General features: G+C 23.7%; 1 protein-coding gene across 7 annotated transcripts in view; it reads left to right on the forward strand.

Annotated features, from left to right (window-relative positions):
• Nucleotides 1–21,353, forward strand: part of LOC112680296 (potassium voltage-gated channel subfamily H member 8) — a 201,275-nt gene that overhangs the window by 79,219 nt on the left and 100,703 nt on the right. For all 7 annotated transcript variants that reach the window (XM_025550339.1, XM_025550346.1, XM_025550341.1 and 4 more), the window contains exon 3: nt 15,201–15,434. In XM_025550339.1, the coding sequence (XP_025406124.1) occupies nt 15,201–15,434 (234 nt within the window). The remainder of the gene's footprint in view (nt 1–15,200; nt 15,435–21,353) is intronic.

Here is a 21,353-nt window from a genome sequence, read left to right on the forward strand (position 1 = left end):
ATGATGAAAATAAACAAAATTGGGCATCGCCTATTACCAACGATTTTACTCACCGTTTATCTTAAATGTGTGTGCACGATTTAACGTAATCAATATTAAGATTCTTTTACTACTACAATAATAAATCTGAGGTACAATATTGAACGTACTAATAATTTTATTACAATTTCGTCATTTTTCTCGTCATTTTCGTGTCTCCCTATGATGTTGCAACTATGGATACGATTTATATGAAGTCAAATTTTTATAATAAACTACAGAATTTTTTTAAAAAAGTTTGACCTCTAATACTAGTTTTTTATGTGATGAGCAATATAATGAGTTCATAAAAATTCAATCCACAAGAAATGGCCAAGAATTTTTAAAATGTGTTAGTAAATACAAGTGTCAAAATAAAAAGTGTATTTGCCTTAAAAATAAAATGTTGTGTACTCCAAAATGTCATTTTTCTACTACATGTTATAATAAGTAAATAGTAGTTTAAGTAAAATATTTATAAACAAGTAATAATATAATAATATATAAAAATTAAATTTTGTTTGTAATATGAGTAATAATGTATAATAGTTATAAGAATCTTAATGTAATATAACATATAATAAAATGTTTTGTACTTTGCCAAAAAAAAAAATTGGTATTTTGCATAATGCTTAAGTATTTTATAAAATACCTATGTTATATGTAAAATTATATTGAAAATCATATGTTTTATTTACATTGCCTAAAATGGATCGGCAAATTGCGAAATACCTAAATTATCCATATTGCCGGTAACATATATACATTGATAGATTCAGATTCAGCTGACAATACACAAATAAAATATTTCATTATTACGGGTAATAGTAATAGTAATACTATTATTATTATATTTTTTTATTAATTTTAAAGATAATATCGTACATACATTAATTTGTGCAATAAGTCAACGGGATAGACAAATATAAAGTATTTTGGTTCATAAAATGAATATCATGATTAAGGAAGTCACCTATTAGTGATCGGTATTGGTAATACCTCACATAGTTCTTTGATTTGGTGGTCTAAGTGTAAGAGTTATGTTAAGAGAATATGTTTCTCTTTTTTTGACAAAGTAAATAACGATTCTAATTTATTTTTAGTCTACAAGGTGGTTCATCAAGAATATGATTAGTGGACATGGTTTGAATCAGGGGGTTTGTATTTGATGCATTTTTCTTAAGTTAGTGTTTACAATGTTGTCTCACAAGTTCTTTAACGGTTTTTATTTGTAAGGCTCGGATTGTTCTATATCAAGGTTAGGTTAGATTAGGTTAGGTTTAGGTTATTCGTACAGTTATATTTTGGAAAGATTGAATACTACAAATATTTGGGGTTTGGTTCGGCCCCAGATTTGTATTCAATAAGATCATAATAATCGAATTATGGTTTTGTACAGAATAATATTTAATTTTATATGTAGTTTTCCTTTTAAGAGAGGTCGGAAATGATGAAGCCTAATATTATCAATTTTTCTTCTTTTTTTGAGGCGGGGCCCCTAGTAAGCTATTTATATAATGTAATGCATAGATATTTCATTTCGAGACGGGAATGATTTTGTTAATGAATTTATTATGGGACATATATTTCGACGAAGGGAAAAATTACCTTGACTTGACTTACTTTCATAAGTTTTCATCAACCAGTTTTAGTATCGTTTAGATGAGACCTGCGTAAGATTACAAGTCTTAGGTGCTGTAATGATGTAATGATATCATTATGCAAAGATTAGTAGAGTCGTATCATACGTTAGAGTGTTAGGAGTTTGTGGGATACTGACAGTATAATATTATAAAGTTCGAGTGCTTGATTACTAACTACCTTAGAAAACATCAGTAGTGATATAGTCGTGGGATGAGAAAGAGTTGCCTTGTCTAACAGTGAATTTTGGATTTTAAAAATTATATTTTATAATTAAACGTGAAATACTTAAGTTTACTACTATCTTAAGATAAAATATTCAATACTATTCATATCCCCCTCTTTTTCAAGTCTAAGAACTTGATTACATAAAATTCAGGATATTATTTTTTTTTTGAATAATTTATTCACAAGAGGGCGTACTTTTTTTTATTTTAATCTTTATATTCCATTGTTTTATAATATTATATTTATAATATATTTGATTTAGTATTGGAATATATGAATTATATTTTAATTTTTCATACGGAAAAGCTATATAAAGATAATAATAATATAAAATATAATAAGAGCCTATAGGTATAGAGATTTAGCATAATCATGTATTTTTTTATCATTCATTAAGTTTTATTTAGCTTTGGTACATTAAAATAAAATAATTAAGCTATGAATTTTATAATTTTTTTTTTTTATTTTAGAATATTTTTCCTTTTTATAACTAAATTCTTGAAACCTAAATAAATTTATTTTCGTATTATTTCTAAAACTATACATAACTACTTTTCTTAATATTCAATCTATTTTAGTAATAGCTGAAATAATTAAATATTATTTTTGAATTACTGTGTAATTGAATAAGTTAATAAAATTTACTTATGAAAAAAGCCTTTATGGACAAGTCATGTTGGTAAACTAATTAGATTAATGAAAAAACAAGCAATTAGGTTTTGTCGTTTATCAATGTCCAAAAAAAAAAAAAAAAGTAATCCATTGGAAACACTCGTTGTATGAATTTAGTTTCTCTTTTGTTAAATACATCCCCAAGTCCTAATTAATTTTTTTTAGTTACTTTTATTGAGATTTTTTTTTTTATTTTAAACGTTTTCAGATAAAAACATTCATTTTTAATAGCTATGAATATATTGAGGTATACATTATCAAAATAAGAAATGTTACAAAAATCGAGTTATTATAGCCTACAATGTCTTAATCTTAAATATCTATAATACCTACAATTTGTAGGTATTATAGTTAATCAAGAGCAAAATTATAATGTAGTTACATCTTATTTTTTCTGTTTTATAATTATTTTTGTGGATTATTTAGTTATTTATTTATAATAATATTTAAACAATAATTGTTGAAAACTGACTAATTTAGTTTTATGCTTTCAAAAATAAATATAAAATCATTCAAATAATAAAAAACATTATATAATGAAGACTATTAATAGTCGTTAAAATAAAGAATAAAATATTGTTAGCATAATTAATAGCCAGATTAAAAGTTTTACACAAATTGTGTTTTTTTTTATAAAATTCGTGTACTATACTAAGTTGAATAAATGCAGTGCAAAAATAAATAAATTAATAAAATTAATTATTGAACAGAAAATATCGAAGAAAATGATTAGTGGAGAACAGTTCCATTTCACGGTAAATGAGACACGTAGTGAGAAAAGTTGCTACTCCTGGGATGTTATTATTATTATTTATTAGACATCCCAAAAGAGAAATAATTCGACTGTGAGGATACAAATGAGAATTACAAAAACTAATCAACGATATAATAGTATTGAATTTTACCTAATTTTAATCATTATACAATTGCAATACAATTTGATTTCAAAATTAAATTTTGAAATTTAGAATTCAGTTTGTATATAATTAATTAGAACTAAAGCGAGAGTTTATACGATTTTTATTACGATGAATTTTTTTTGAAAATGATTTATTCATTAATTAATTTTGGGATGGTATAACTGTAATAAAAGTTTTTTTTTTTATCTCATTAAATCAGAAGTAGGACTATAAGAAGGCATTTAAGAATGACTATTTTATAGCATTTTACAGTTTTTCCTAAAAATATACATAAAACATTGAACTTTTTGAATTAATTATTATTTTTATATTCCTTTTAATAAATTAAAAAAATTTGATTTTTATTGTTACGAATATAATTTGACTATTTAAAAAAATGTAAAAATTATAATTTTTGTTTCTCTAAGTAAGGGTAAACATTTTTATTTTATACATTTTTGTTATGCTTAGTAAGTATTACATTTTGGCTTTAAATTATATTTTTATAATACAAGAATGTATAATTTATTTATTACATATTTATTACTTTATTTATAATCATACAATGTGGAGGAATTTAATAATAATATTATGTATTAAATCTTTGTTAAGAATATTTTTTGAAAATATTTTAGTTCGTCACTACTATCTTACTTACACAAATCATATATCATTAATAGACACAATAATTTACATAAAGTTCGATCTATGTCCAACATATTATGCACTACCTAGTACTCTATCTTATTCAAAGAACGAAGTAAGAAGTAAAAGAGGACAATAATATTGGAGTTATCATCCACCCAATTTTGTAAATTTTTACCAATCGGATAAGTGCTTTTGTTTTATATAAGTTTCTATACTCGGATGCGTTTCCCTTATACCGTTAAAGTAAAAGTATTGATCGAAAAAATTCCGTCAATTTTTATTCTAGTTATTATAATTTTTAATCGAAACTAAGTGTTTATTATTTATTAATTATTAATACAAACGGAAATTTTCGTCATTGATAACATGATATTACTCGTAACTAACAAATTTTCATCACAATATAATTTTCTTGATTGCTAAAATTTGTCTGAATAAAATAAATGGTGTACCATGAAGATTGATTTTTGCAAAAAATTTTACGTTAATGAATTTAATTTTTTTTAAATTTTTTAAAACATTAAACATAAAAATGTAATTACAAAATTAATTTAGGATTTAAGAAAACAATTTAATAGACACTTTATCAATGTGTATTAAGTATTTGTTTTTATTAAACAAAATAAATTGAAATAGGAAAATAATATAATTTTTAGATAATAATAACTATGACTAGATTAATGTATGACAAAAGTGTTCCTGAGAAATAATAATTTTATTATATTCAAAATGTTCATTAACCTTAAAGAAATAAATGTTATTTAATGAAATTAATTCAACGGGAACTGTTGAATAAATATTTATTAAACTCAGACGGTTGAATTGATGAAAGAATAAAGAAACGCTAAATTCATTATTTCTTTAATGAATTTTATTTTATTTTTTTGTTTTTCATAATATAATAATTTTAAAATAATTAGTTACATAGAATTGTACATTTTAATGAACACATGGTTGTATGTTAAATGTTTCTATTGTTTCACTACGCAACATTTATATTTTAACGTAATACTCAGATTGTAATTTATATATATATATATGTTATCGGAAAAGATGAAAATTCAGGAATTGTCAGTATATCCGTCATTGTTGACAATGACTGGAAAGGTTAGACAATGTTGGATATTTCGTAGTTTTATCAACATTTCCGTATTATATTAGGCAATATTATAAATTTGCATTCAAACAAATATCAACACCGCTTTATCGGTGATCGATCTGATTATGGAACATTCAAGTCTTCATGAAATATATATTAATTTTAAATGACGAACATTTTTTTAAATTTTTTGTGGTGTTACGAACGGAACTCTAGGCAAACCATTGCGGAGCACCAAAGGCTTCGCGGAGCACAGTTTGGGTACCGCTGTATTAGATTATATAATTCCAAGTGTCATAGTAATTTACCACGTAACAATAAAGATTAAGATTATAATTTATCCTAAACAGCTAATAAGTAATAAAATATATTAAATTAATTTTTAATGTTGTTATCAATGCCTTCTTTTATTAGGAATTGTTATCAATGACTAGGTATTGACATTAATTCCTTACTAAATCAGGCATTATGGTTATTGACTAGTCATTGTCAACACGGACTGATTGTCATCTTTTCCGGTAACATATATATATGTTTATTGGATTAAAGCAATATAAATCAAATAGAAAAAAATTAATAATAAGGATAATACGTCTAAATTTTATAGAAAATAATACTTATTATAATTAGAAACAATAAACGCACATAATATTTTTTAGATTTATAATAAAGATTTCATATTTATTTTTAAGGCTAACGCCATATGAAGGTAATAACCAAATAGGGTCATACAATATTAGTTCATGCTAACAGTATCACGAATAATATAAACTTGTGTTTATTAGCGATATTTTTTATTTTATTTAAAATTATAAGTTTCTGATTTGTATAGTCTAATTAATAGCCATTGCCAATTCTATGTGAAGTTTTAATTCACAATCCAATACGAATTTCATATAAATCCAAAACTTCTCAAAGTGATTACTAAAATTTATGGATAACTATGAATTTCGTATTAATTAGGAACTTGTGAAATACATTTTATCAAAATAAGAGAATTAAATTGGTAACCATTGACCTCAAGTTGTGTATATTTCCTTAATGGATTATTGTTAAATTGACAAACCTGGCGTTGTGTCCTGACTATCTTTTTAAATTAGGTAGAACAAGATTTATTCGGTAGGCTCATAATTTACTCAATGAAATTAAGACTTTAGTGATCTGAATCCCAGAATATCAGTTCTAATAATAATCTATAACAGATTTTATTAGAATAACTACAGTACAGTTAATTTTATTTTTGGATCTACCATTTTTTAAATGTTTGCATAACCGTAACTTTGATATTTAATTTTAATGTTTAAATAAGACACATGGATTAATTTATACGTTTTTACATTGAATTTACTTTAATGGATAAAGCAGTTTAGCATTTATAAGAAATATATACCGATACGTCGGAAAACTATTGAGTCCGAAACATCTATTCATTTAATATTGAGTATAAATATTAAATTATCGTGTACACTTATTACACTAAAATGCAACAGTAAATTAATTCATGAGATATCTAGACATATGATTATTAATTTATCAATAAATTAGGGAGGTATAGGTTGTCAAAATTATAAATTGATTATGTCCAGTTAGGTCTTCTTCACGGGTATATTTATACGGTCTGAAAAACACGAACACTATTATTTATTATATAAGCACGATTAATCATAAAATCCATTAAACGTTTATATTAGAGACGAGTGATTTGAATATAAGAAAGGAAATAAGTCTAGCTTATGATACTGGAGATTTAATAATGTAAACATGATGTACGTGTTGATATCAGTTTTAACGACCGTAGCTGTTTATTTTGCGAAAAACTATTTTATTTTATTTTTTTGTATTTAAGTCTTTGGGTCGTTAAACAACCGGAACATCGTTTAAAGAGTTTTGTTTCCAATCAATTTCTTGTTTTTTTCAAAACATTAAATTTAAATATACATGGAAATCGAAAAAAAATATGTATAAATGTATAAAGGTAGATTTATAATATGAATATGTACGTGTCTTCGGATACGAAATGTTGGGATATGAGGTATCCATAGAACACGGAATTTTTACAAAATTTTAGTGTCTAGGCATTAAGGTTTATTATGGAATTATTCGTTAATTATTTTAAATACATTTTAATTTCTATTCGTGTATATTAATAATGCTAACATACAATGATATAATAATTAAAAACATTAATGTATACATTTTAGAAAAATAATAAATAACTCCTGTCATTGAGAATAATTATCCCCAAAAAAACTTTCAAAAAGTAAAAAATGACAAGCTCAAAATTAGAACTATTATATTCTTACAACAAAAAAAAAAACCTATCCAAAAAATACACTGATATCAACATTATCTAAGCTTTTAATTTACGAGGTACCTCAACCATTTCCCTAAACTTCTCTCTTTTCTCCTTAGTTATAAATATTATCTTTGTTCCTGCTTTATCAATATCCAATACTTGGTGGCTAATATATATACATGTAATTATGTAAAATACACATATTAGGCAGACATAAATATTAAAATCAGCTACCATGTATTGGTTAGTGATTTTGAAACAAAATATGTACCAAGATAATATTTATAACTAAGGAGAAAAGAAAGGGAGCGTTTTCAGGCAATTTTGTGTTTATACATTTTTATTTGTTTGCTCCCAGCTTATGCACCGTCAATAAAAAGCTATATCCAAATGTTTATCAAATTTCATAAATTCATTTTTTCTCTACTTTGATTCAATGTTTTTTCTATTTTTCGTCAAATCTACTACTTTTGCATCCTTAGAACTGAGGGTTAGGATCAATGCAGAATATTAATTCATGTCTATTTTGACATCTATGGGCATAGGTATTAAGAATTCATAAAAATATTTGCATTTATATTGCCCTTCTGGTCACCACGAATGCCGTTTAACTCCATTTAGTTGTGCAGAGTATAAAATAAGCATAGTACGGTTGACCGTTGTTCCATTTCCGGGAAGTCGTACTAGTTATTTTTTTAAGCTTGGTTTGCAGGTCGACTGACCTGCTTGATGTTGAACACTTATCTCCTTAATGAGTGTACTGTTGCATATTTTGTTATTAAATTCTTAATAAACCTTCGATTCAACAATAAAATTAATTAATAACTAGATTATTCATTAACTATTTTTTAAGATATCATAGTACATACTCGTATATTGATTTATATAGGATACAGTAAACAAAATTATTAACAAATATAATATAGAATAGTTTATGGTTAGTAGTGACCTTTGAAAAAAAATACGAATATATACTAAGATATAATATGAGCTACATAGTATCTTAGCAAATATTCGTATAGTTTATAAATAAAATGAATCATTCAGCATGTACATGTATATTGTATATGTACATTACAGTAGGTATACGATAACTATGTAAAAATCCCCAATAAAAATTTCTCAGGAAATTATACCTAAAAGATAAATATGTTTGCTGGGCAAAACATAATAGTATAATTTTTTTCTTTATATTGGTTATAATCGAATATATAATTTGTGTCCCATAATTGATACTACACGAGATTACATCCAAAGGTGTAATCGGATATTACTTTTTTTGATTTTATCAGTAGTGTTTTCTACATGCTATTAGATCACGTGATAAAATAAGACTTTTGGTAAAATAACCTTGATATTTTAAATAATTATTTTAATTTGAAAAAAATAGCAGTTTAGAAAAATATGCAGATTGTAAATTTTTTTAAGTGTTGTAGCTTAAACAATTTGTTGCTCTGAAGCTTTAGGAATATTATCAATTAATATTCTGTATCTCCTCTTATTTTAATTTCATGTTTTATTATTTCTTGATCATGGTACCTATAAATATATATATATATATATATATATATATAAAGTTTACCCGCAATGATTAAAAATGTATTAAATTGTTACAACGAGTTAGGTATTTTTACATTTTTTTATTCTGAAACTATAAGTCAAAAGAAATAACAACCAATATGAGCAATTTATATCTATACTGGTAATCATAATAATTTTTTATTAAATGGGTTATTTAAACTTTTTAGTGTTGATAAATATATGTATGATAAATATCATAAATAATAAAGAACTTACAAGTTATTAAGAAATTGAGCGTATAGATAATTTTGGATGAAATTAGTTATTTTATGATATGTGTATATGTCTTAACATTTTAAAATAAAGTTAATATAATATAAATAATAAAATAAAATATTTTTTTTTTCATGCAAAAAATATTTTAGTTGTAAATTCAAAGCCTAAAGTTAATATGTGGCATTCATAATACAGATAAAAAAATCATGACAGTTTTTTCTTTTACATTTTTAATGTATAATTACTATAATTTTTTTTTTTTTTAGAAAAAATATATTCTTATAATTATAATTACGAATTATTTTTAGAAACATTTTTCAAATAATGCAAATTGTACTATTATGTGAAATATGTGGGTAAAAATAATATACCATGTCTCAAAATTAGCAAACATTAATTTTAAACATGTGATGATTTACTATTGGTTTTTAAAACAATATATATATATATATATTTGTAAAAACAATATGATATCAACAAAATATTTGAAAGATTTTTAAACTGTCATTCCACGTACATTTTTTGCATCTCAACCGATCACCCAAAATACGAAAGATATAGGTACTTATGTGGAGTGTATATGATTTTTATGATGATAATTTTTTTTTTTTTTGCTTTTTTAGAAGAATAAGATTTAATAATATTTTGATTTATATCTTAATCGGTGGCCTGCAGATGACGATCATTGAATAAGCGTCATATAATGATGTTGGTGATGATAAGGGTTGAAGAGCATAATAGGACGTGCAAATGGTGATGTAGGGGGTGAGAATTTAATCTAATATTATTTTCGCTTTCCCTTCGTCTGATGGTTGCCAGGTAACGGAGGTAACGACTATTAACCAACTATGACAACACAACGCTGTAATACAACTGTGTTCTCGACTGACTAGAAATTAAGCAACTAAGACGCAAAATTGGCTTCAGTGATCTATCAATATTTTGTAACTCTAAATCGATGTTTTTTATTTAACTGATTTAATTCAATTTTTATAACATATATGGTATATAATTATCAAATATAATTAATTATTATATATAGTATATAATTAATCAAATTATGTTAATAACATTTTTTAATTCGAGATATCGTGAAAATACGAGTATAATGTAATCTTACTATTTTTCTTAATGCGAATTAAAATATTTTTATTGACTAGATATTTTTTATCCGAATTTTAATGATTCATGTTATTTTTTCACTGGATCGAATTACATTAATTACGTTATTATTTAAGTTATCTATAAAATAATATGTAGAATAATTATCAAATAATAATAATAATAATCAAATAAAATTTGTATAAATAAATGTTTTTTTTTTACTGATCGTTCAACAAAAATGTTTTTCCTGTATCTATGTTTCATGGAATTTAAATATAATTACATATCACCATATCTCTTACACATTTACTTTAAATATCTTATATCAAAGGTGGTAGAAAGTTAATGGAAAAAAGCTGGGAAGCAGGTTAGACACTGTGTTTGAATGCTTGCCTTTTTCTATGTTTGTTGTAGGTATACTTTGGAAAAAAATGTTTGTGAATTATAATAAATCATCACATTCACAACATATGTCTGAGTGAATATAGATGTAAATTATAGTTATTATGGTTAGTATGGTAATATTCATTATATTATATGACAATCATTGAATTCATATATTATTGTTCTCGAGGGAAACCATAATATTGAAAAATGTTAAATTCTTTCGTACCATTTGTAGGTATGTCAAATTATCATTTTTCTATAATTTACTTTTTGGAAAATGTAGAAAAAAATTTAAAAACATAAGATCTTGAACATATAATTCAAAAATGTTCATAGATCGCTCACCTCTTGTATAGAAAAATATCATAAATCTTCGGTCACAATATTTTTATTTTTTTTTTAAATAAAACAGCATTGTAGAATGTTTAATCTAATAAATGTATTGTTTTACTCAATATCAAAAGTATTTTATTAGACACAACGTTAATATATTTGTATAAATGTTTATTTTTAACTGAACTGTATAACTTCTCCCCAGGTAAATCTTAAGTTACTCTAGATAAGTTTAGAAATTCTTTTCGGGTTATCGTATGGTGTATCTGAGAGAGTTAGCTAGATTCATTAGATTTTTGAACCAAAAAATTAGTTTTTTTTAAGCATCATAGTTAACTTTTTAGATATTAAAGTTTATTTAATTATTATCTTACTGATAGTCAACTAAAAACCTATATATACTAATATGGTATATAAGTCCATAGGCGCACATTCAGTATAAAACTTAAGAGTTCTACAATTATCCACCCCAAGGTAATCCGTAGGGAACAAAGCATTCCAAAAACCCCCTACGATAGTTGTTTGCAACCTTTTTCATCCTATGTCTTGTGGTCAATTTTTAAAAATCTCATTTCCCCTCCCCTTAAATTAGAATTTAGGTGATTTTTAGTCATGCGAATCAAACTTTGTACCTATCAATATTAGATTAATTTCGAAAAGGTCTATCCGCTCTTATTATAAAATATAATTGTTTTCAATACGGAGTAATATAAAAATATACAGTGATTTCAATTTTACACATTGCAAATGAAAAATAACAAAATTATTTTCGTAATTTTATCGTGAATATATCCCCCTCCCTCGAGATTACTGTAAATCCCCCCCAGGGGGAAATTTCCCTTTCGGGTAGAAAACACAGCCCTACAATTATTTGACACAAAATGTTTTAGTTTTACCGTTTAATTATAAATGTAGAAATTTCCTGTATTATAATTAAATATTATTAATAAACATCACTATTTTTTATTAATTAGCCATCAAACCTGTAGACGGTAAACACCACCAAAATCCTAAATGGTAGTCCAGCAATAAACTAAATTATCATCACAGTGTCACACGTATAGGTAACATAAACACAAATACCCAATACTCTTACTGCATACATACATGTATAACATTTGTATGTACATTGTACGTTTGTGGTATTAATGCATTGCCAATGTAAACTGGAGTTTACTTATTTTTATAAATGCAAAATAATCCTCTTTAAACAATATTTTTACTTCAATATAAACTGGGAGTACTAATTTAGAACTTGGGGGTACTAAGAACCCTCTGGCACCCCCGTATGTGCGCCAATATATAAGTCAAGTTCGTAACTTAAAAGAGAAACCTAATCTTTTAAATACTAAAATGTACCTGAATAATATAATTATGTACTCGTATATTATCCTAGTTTCCGGTGTTATTGAAAACCACTGATTCGATATTGGTAATATTTATTTGGATCAATTTTTAAAACACTCGAAAAGTTATAAACTACATTGATTGTCTTATTTATAAGAAATTTAAATTTCAACCGAAGGCTTATCCAATTATTAGTTTTTTACTATATTATATTATAAAATAGTCTTGTATTTCACTTCAATTTTAATGTTAATATGTTAATTTCCTCTTAATGTAAATATTAGTTGCGTCAAGTGCGATATGTATTTTCTTATCTTATAACTTGGTATCATAATAATTTTTTTTGTTGATCTTAGATGTAAGGTGAGATATTTCTAACGATTGTTACTAGTTTATAGTAATATTTATTCAAATTTGTAGACAGTGGTAAATCACTGAATATAAAAGATGACTCTGTGAAAGGATTGGTGTGATATATAATATATATAATACAAACATGAATATTTTATACTTCAAAGATAAAAAAGAAAAAAATTAATTGTCAATATTTATTTAAATATATGTATATAAAATCGCATTTTGAAAACTTTGATGTATAAAACCTTTGATTTAGTACCATAAATAATATTGTAAGACCAATACCATTTTCCTTCCTTCAGAATCTAAAAGTTAGACTTACACATAAGTAAAATATATTGATTTCAATTGTAATCAGAATTATTTTCAGAAAACTATTAGCCAAATGAAATAGAACATGCATACCTAATAATTTAAAAGTAAATGTTATTTAATATTATTTTAATAAAATTGATGGCTAAAAGTCAGCTAAAGATGTTTTATATCATTTCGATAAATACACCAATTATTTGACAGCAAGTTTACAAACAATTAAGTACTGGTTATTTCGATTGAAATACCAGTGCCGGTTATAATGATAAATATGTATTATTCTTTAGGTATTTATCGTTTGTAGATTATTAGGAATTACAAACGGATGTTTTCTAAAATCTTTGATATCATAATTATAGCAAAATGATTTATGGATGTATCATTTATTAATCATTAAATAATACATTTTAAAGCGCTTTACTAATTTTCATTCTGGGGTGAATTTATATTTACGAATAATAATTTATCGATCAAAAGTTTCTGGTAAATGGTCATTCAAACGATTGTTTTTGACTTATAGTTAGATATTCTTTTGACAAAAAACTCTATAGACAAACATAATAGAAGTTTAAATTTTAATTTATAAATACTTTTCTTGATATTATTATGTTTGAAGAGATTCCCTGATTCTTGCAAATTTGATAAAATAAATTATTTCATACTAAAATATTTTAAGTAATCAATGTTTGCATTTTGTTCATCAAATTAGCTCAATTAATCGATTTGAATCATTTTTATTTTAATTACACCTTTAACCTTCATAAAATAATAATGTACTAATGAGATAATATTATGCTGATAAATAATCACGCGATTGAATCCAAAATAATAAAATATATGGTAATCCATCTGCATATTATGTCCTGGACACACTGTCGTTGTAGTGACATATACATACTGTCGATGTTGATTTCGACATACGTTGTAACGAATGATTGATGTACATCATCACAGTAGCTATGAAGCTCTCATTTCCCTTAGAACATCGATAACGGATATTTTCTTCCTCGCGACAACCTACCATCATCTTTCCGCCGTTTAAAACGACAAGGAAGAATATACAGTAGATAGGATCTCGTTAAGAGTTCGACGACGTGAGAAAAAAAACATCATGGTCTTTTCCCATTCACTGTGTAATTTTTCACACAGTTTTTTTTACACTAGATTTAGTTAGTTTTTGTACCATCAGTAAATGTAGTACTTTTTGACTCCTTAAAGTCTATGTTAATACAGTTATAATAGTCAAAATTTGTATTTATTAAATTTAGTATAAAAATATAATTTTGAAAAATGAGATTGACTTATGTGAATTTCATTATTGTATATTTTATTTTATTTATTTATTTATTTATTTATTTTTGTCACCTGTATAAAATTAATGATTAAAAATAATGAACAATAATTGTTATCAATAATTATTATTGAATTCTTAAGAAAAAACTATTCATAGTATTGAATTGAAAAATTGTATTCAAAAACTAATCGCTCTATTATGATTATATCTTCTGTATTCGTTGCTCTACTTTTGATCTCTTAGTATTTCAATGGAATAAATAATGCTTTAGTACTTTTAAGTAGATCAATATAAAATAATTTAAAAAACATTGTCACTTGATAGTTGTATCTTCATTTAGTTGACAAAATTTGCTTCAGCGAAATCGAATATTCCAAATGGACCGTAATATACTATATACTAATATATAGAAATATTTTTCATAATCATAATATAATCTAAAATAATACTTTTAAATGTTTGGATCTATAATACAATTATGTTATATACATAATAATGTAAATGTAAATTTTCACATTTTAGTGAATTTTGTGTTCATATGTTTAAAGATTATGTATTTTTTAGTCCTATCTAAGAGTGAAGCTATGAAAGACAGAACATACTGTATCTCAGTATCTTCGTTTTGTTAATCCATATTCTTAATCCCAATATCTCATATCTCACCGTATAAAATGTATAATTTATAATAAATAATAAACATTTCAAAGTTGTTAATAACAATTTGTTGAATAATTGTTTAAAATAATATTTTTTTTTTTTCACTTACAGATAGTAATTTCGTACTCGGAAATGCTCAAGTGCCATCATTGTATCCTATAGTGTATTGTTCCGACGGATTCTGCGAACTCACAGGATTTGCTCGGGCACAAATTATGCAGAAAGGTTGTGCCTGTAAATTTCTCTTTGGTCCAGATACAAGCGATGATCATGTTACACAAATTGAAAAGGCATTGGAATGTAAAGCTGAATTAAAACTGGAATTGATTTTCTATAAAAAAAATGGTGAGTTTTTAAATTGCTTATATATTTTATATTAAATCATGGTTAATCTTTAAAAATATGATCTATTCTAAGTTCACATAGCTTATTTGGAAAATATTTTTAATCTTTAAATAATGAACTAAAAATATATACAACTGAAATGGGTGAAGCCAATTAATTGAAATTATAACTATTTTATACTTCATATTATATTATATCCTTAGTGGCTTAAAGAGTAAATTAAAAATATAGTTTTTCAAGAAATATTATAAAATAAAATGAAATTAGTGGAAACGTATTCAAATATACATTTGTATTTACTCGAAACTATCAATTTAAATACCTTCTAATTATTTTTCAATTTACCCATTTCATTAATCATTCAACTATATAGTATCAAATAACTATATATAGTAAAATTGCTTTTTATTTCAATAACATTAATATTTTAGTTTCAGTTATTAAAAATTAGTGTTTATTTTTACAACTGAAAAAATATCTTTTTTAATTAAGATTTATATTATTTGAATCATTGATAAACAACATTGAAACAACAACTTTTTATATCATGTTAACATCAAACAAATTTAACACAATAAAGGAAACAGGTAATTTCCTTTTCGTTAAACTTGTAGTTCTCATTGGCATAAATAAAAGAACAGTTTTGTTACTTATCAGTACCATTAGTTTGTTTGATTATTTTTTATTGATTTCGTGTTCATTATTTTTGACGATTAGTTATACATATTGTTCCTACAAAGCCAACCTTCATTCCATATTTTGTAAACCTTAAATCGATTAATAATTATAAAATATATTAACCATTTAATAGTTTTTAATTTGAATTACATTTTTCAGTATTTTATTACATAAATTATATTAATGATTAAGAGTAAGTATATTTTCTGCTATATAGTTAAGATTATTTTTGTAAGCATTATATATGATTTTCATTTAACTATTAACCTAAATATTAATGATAAAATATATAAAGGCCAGAAATAATGTACTTAAAATGAAAAGTTATAGAATCAAAATATTTTAATAAAACTTTAATTTTGATGATTAGAAATTTTTTATACATGATTCATTTAAAATACTTGAAATTATTTTGAATTTTTCTAAAGTTGATGATTAACATTTTTTATACTTTAATTACCTTTATACCTATTTTACCTTTAACTGAAAATAATTTATAAGAACTGCCTATAAAGCAATATTTCGTGTAGAATCATTATTGAATGCTATGATTTATATTTGCTATTGAATATATTTATTCTAAATGGGCATTAACAACTTAATTACGAAAATATATTGACTCAGTTGAGTTTTTTCCATTAAAAAGACATATTTTTGATTTGTATAATCAGCCTAATAATACTTGTGAAATTCAAAACAACCTATTATAATGTGTATTTTATAAAATATGCATCGATTAGTCTGTATAACATAATTTATTTTACAAGTTAAATAAAAGTCAAATTGATATTAATTGAAAAAAATATGATATGTCCCTGATTCTTCACAAATTTCAAATAACATAATGTACATAATTTCGATAAAAAAAAAAACTACAGTTAGAGTTATCGTGGTTTATGAAAAATGTTTAATTTTAAGATAATAATATAAATAAATAAGTAATTTAATAGGTACTGATTACATGCGGACTTGTACAAATTTATACAAAAAAATAACTGAAATGTGTTGAGTTAAAATATATATATACATCAACAGGTATATTAAAATAACCCAACAAGTAGCAAGTCTTGAAAATTATTTTTTTTTTCTTGAGTTGTTAATGAGTGGTGTTTATTTTCTACATTTTTAATTACTACCAAAGTACTCATTTAATGTTCTTCTTCATTTTATCAAATTATTGTATTAATTAAGAGTATTTAATTAAAAAACATTAACAAATTTGTTGACGGTTTTTTTTTCATTTTATTAGAAACGTTTAATTATTTATTCGTATTTGCAACGAAATATAGAACAATTATAATTTATTATTTTTTCAACAAATATAATTTTTAGATCGTCGATACTTATTTAAAGAGTAAATAATTGACAAAATTTCGAAGTAAATAAGTAGTTTAAGTATTTTATTGTAAAATAATTCTACAATTGTTAGTTTTGTGGTTATTATGTTATTATATTATTTTTATTTGTATTAGTACCCAACAACCACCAATATTTACACAGATTTGAAATTGAATAACTTTTTTTTGTACTAATTTATTGTAAAAAACCTTCAATATGAAAGCTTTTTAATAAAATATCCAATTCATTAAAATAATCAACATTTAATATTATGTTAATAAATATACATTTTTCTATTATTATTCTATGTAAAATTGAATTAAATATCACATAAAATGTAATATCATGATTATATTGTTATATTGTTATAAATTTGGAAAATTGAAATGCATTTATAAAAATGTATAATTTATAATAGCTATAAACTGTAAATTTCAGATTTTTTTCGTTATATTTTGTAGTTTTGATCGAATTACTTTACATTTAACTTTCATATATTTTAAAAAAAAATTTAATTAAAACGATTACATAACGAAACAAATTGAATATACAATAATACAATTCCTTATTTAATTTAAATTTATTTTATTATAGGGATCAAGTATACACCGATTTTAAATTAATTTCCGTTGTTTGAACTTTATGTGACTATATTACGTAATATTTCCCCACTACATTTGTCAATAAAAAAATTTTCAGTACGAAATTGTATCGTATATTTTTTGTATTACTTATTACTATCTACTGGATAAGTACTTACTGATAAATCGTATATTAGAAGAATAAAGTGCATGTTAATACAAAAAGTTGAAAACAGTAAGACTCAACCATGAATATCTTTTAAGCTGCTACAAAATCCTATTTGACATCACTTTATACCAATTACTTTGTGATAGAAAAACTTTTCTCTAAATCGCTTTCGAAATTTGATGATTCATTCTAAGGCTGAGATACATTTCTAATATGAAATCATTCTGTAGCTACATAATATCAATATCATATTTTAACATGGAGAGTTAATTAAAAATAAAGAATTAATATTTTGTTTAGATTTATATTATAATTTATTAATGTACGTGTTCTGAATACTTCATTATTATTCATGTTTATTTATGATCATTCAGGTATTAAATATTTGTTTATCTGACCAAGTATCAATGATTTATTTTTACTAAAATATAATTAGATTTTAATTATAAGCATACTGAGAATAAGTAAATAATTATCATCAACAATACAAATAATAATAAAGTTCAACATATTTTATTTATTTTTACAGTAATTATTGTTTTAAATAATATCTTTTTTTCAAAATAGGATTCGTTCAATTGTTAAATAATTTGAAGATATTTAAGTCCTACGGATGATATAATTCAAATATAAGTTAAGGGTTTTTATGGGTGTTAATATTTTTGGTGAATTCAAGTTCAAGTATCGATTTTTGTCATTATACTATTATTCTACTGATAAACACAAAAATGAATTGATTTTTTTAGATTCTATTTTAAGAGGTTATGTAGCGACTATTTATTTTTTGAACAAAAAACTTTTTTTCGTCATTGATGATATAATACAACTTAACTCATAATTTATTTTTCTATCATTTATTTTTTCTGTACTATTAGAACTTTAGATGTTAGTTTCTTTTGTGATTCAATGAAAATAATACATGTGTGTATGTTTAGAAAAACATAGCATTGTATTGTTCCTATTAACTTATTATGTTGCTTTCTATTGAATAGTATGTTACCCTTTATTTTTTCTTAAATATATTGAAATTCTTTGTAAACTAAATGTTCATAATGACGTACTTTTTATAAAAATAATTTAAGTAGGTTATTGTTCAAAATATTTCATAAAAATAAAACATAGATAATCAATTCGAAAATATCACTGTCAGTATATATTATTGTATATTATTTTTAAATATTTATTAGGCTCACAAAATAAGTAAAACATGGTACGTAACTAAGATTTATTACATTTTTGGTTAGGCGTTGAAAATAATATATTATCTCTCTCTGTAGATACATTAAATTACCATATTATTGTTGTAGACTGGTATTAAAAACATTTTGGGAAGGAGGAATTTGTAACACATACAATTCCTATGTGCTTAAATTAATATTAAGTAATATTAAAAATTGTAATATATGTATTTTTAATTATTTATTTTTAAATTAAGGCTTTAGTGAGACGATTGTTATTTGTTAGTATATGGGTGATTTATAGCTATAAAATAATCATTAAACTGCATAATTTATCATGTAAATATTTTTTTGTTTTATAAAACAATTTGTTTTTTTTAAGTACATTTTATTAAAAATGCGTTATTATCTTTGACAGTCAGTTTTAAACAGATGATATTTACACAAAAACCATTAGGTATACTCAGTCAAAATGTATTGGTCTACAATAATTAATAGAAACTTACTTTATTATTAATTAGTAAATAAATTAAATATTAAACGTAAAAAATATTATTTAATAAGTATTATATTCGAATATACGATTCATCAGTTTGATATTAATCAATTCGATTCGTCACCAGGGGAACAAATTATCGAATAATTATAACAACATACAGTGATTCCAAAAATACCTAGGATATTTTCTGTTCATCATACATATAAAAGAAATATTATAATTAAAAGAACAGAGTGTGAATAATCATGTCCCTGCAAGTAAAAAATGTAATTGTACTGATATCCTCGTATAACAGGATATTTTGAGGTGAGCGTCGTTGATGATCACGTTAATTAATGCGGACTAGTACAATACTAGCCAACAAATTATGCGCAAAAAAAATATGATGGTTTAAAATAAGCACTTTCGTAGTAAAATGATTAGCTTATCAAAATTAATGTAGTTATTTTAATAGGAAATAGATAAATGTTTAAACGCTTCAAGACAATCGCACACACGTATAATATGTAAGTTATTATTATTAACTCCACCCAATTAAAGTTTCGTGTTAATGGTTTTGCGGTCATCATAAGCTATTTATTTAAAATATTTATTTTTAATGTTGAAAAATTAAAGAAAGTTCGTTTGCTTTTCATTTAACTAAAAAGTTTACTTAATTTGACGATAAATAGGTACTAAGTTATGTCTTATAGAATTTTTAATCGACAAATTATATTATTATGACACTATTATATTACAATAATAAGATTCTTGTTTAATTTAATATGTGAACATTTATTTAATAGAAAAACTAAATTTTGTAGATAGCTTTTAGAATAAAGAGTATAGTATCATATTGTTAGAATTTTCAATTATTAGATTGGTAGTTTGAAGTTTTTATATAAGTAATTAAAACATATACCATGGATAATTAGGGCAGAAAGTGTTTTTCGTGCTGGCAAAATTCCTCAGATTTAAAACCCTAAATATCAACAATTATTGTTTAGTTTTTAAACTGCAGATCATCAATTATTTTATTAAAGTTATCACATCGCATAATATATGGAAACTTACATGGGTATTTGAAGATTTAATAACATTTATTTTAATAAAATAATATTGATTTTCATTTCAAATTAATTCCATGAAAGACCTAATTAATTAAATATGGAACAAATATAATTATATATTTCGTCATACAACATATTAAGGCCCATATCAATGTAACTTGATTCAAAATAATTGATCAAAATTTGTAATAAGCTCCATATTAATTTAATTTAATAATTTTAAATATGTCAATTTTTAACCAATCTATTCGGAATTTTTTCCGACAATGTTTCAGTATTTCTTCTTTTGATAGATATTCACTATATAAAAGTGTTTTTTAGGAGTTGATGGTCCTTGATGTCTATGATCATATGCATCATCTTTCATTATTTTATATTAAAATAAAATATAAAATAATAGATAACATGTGCTATTGTAAGATACAAG

Source organism: Sipha flava, unplaced genomic scaffold (assembly GCF_003268045.1).
Source record: "Sipha flava isolate LNK unplaced genomic scaffold, YSA_version1 176_pilon_pilon, whole genome shotgun sequence".
Classification (NCBI taxonomy): domain Eukaryota; kingdom Metazoa; phylum Arthropoda; class Insecta; order Hemiptera; family Aphididae; genus Sipha; species Sipha flava.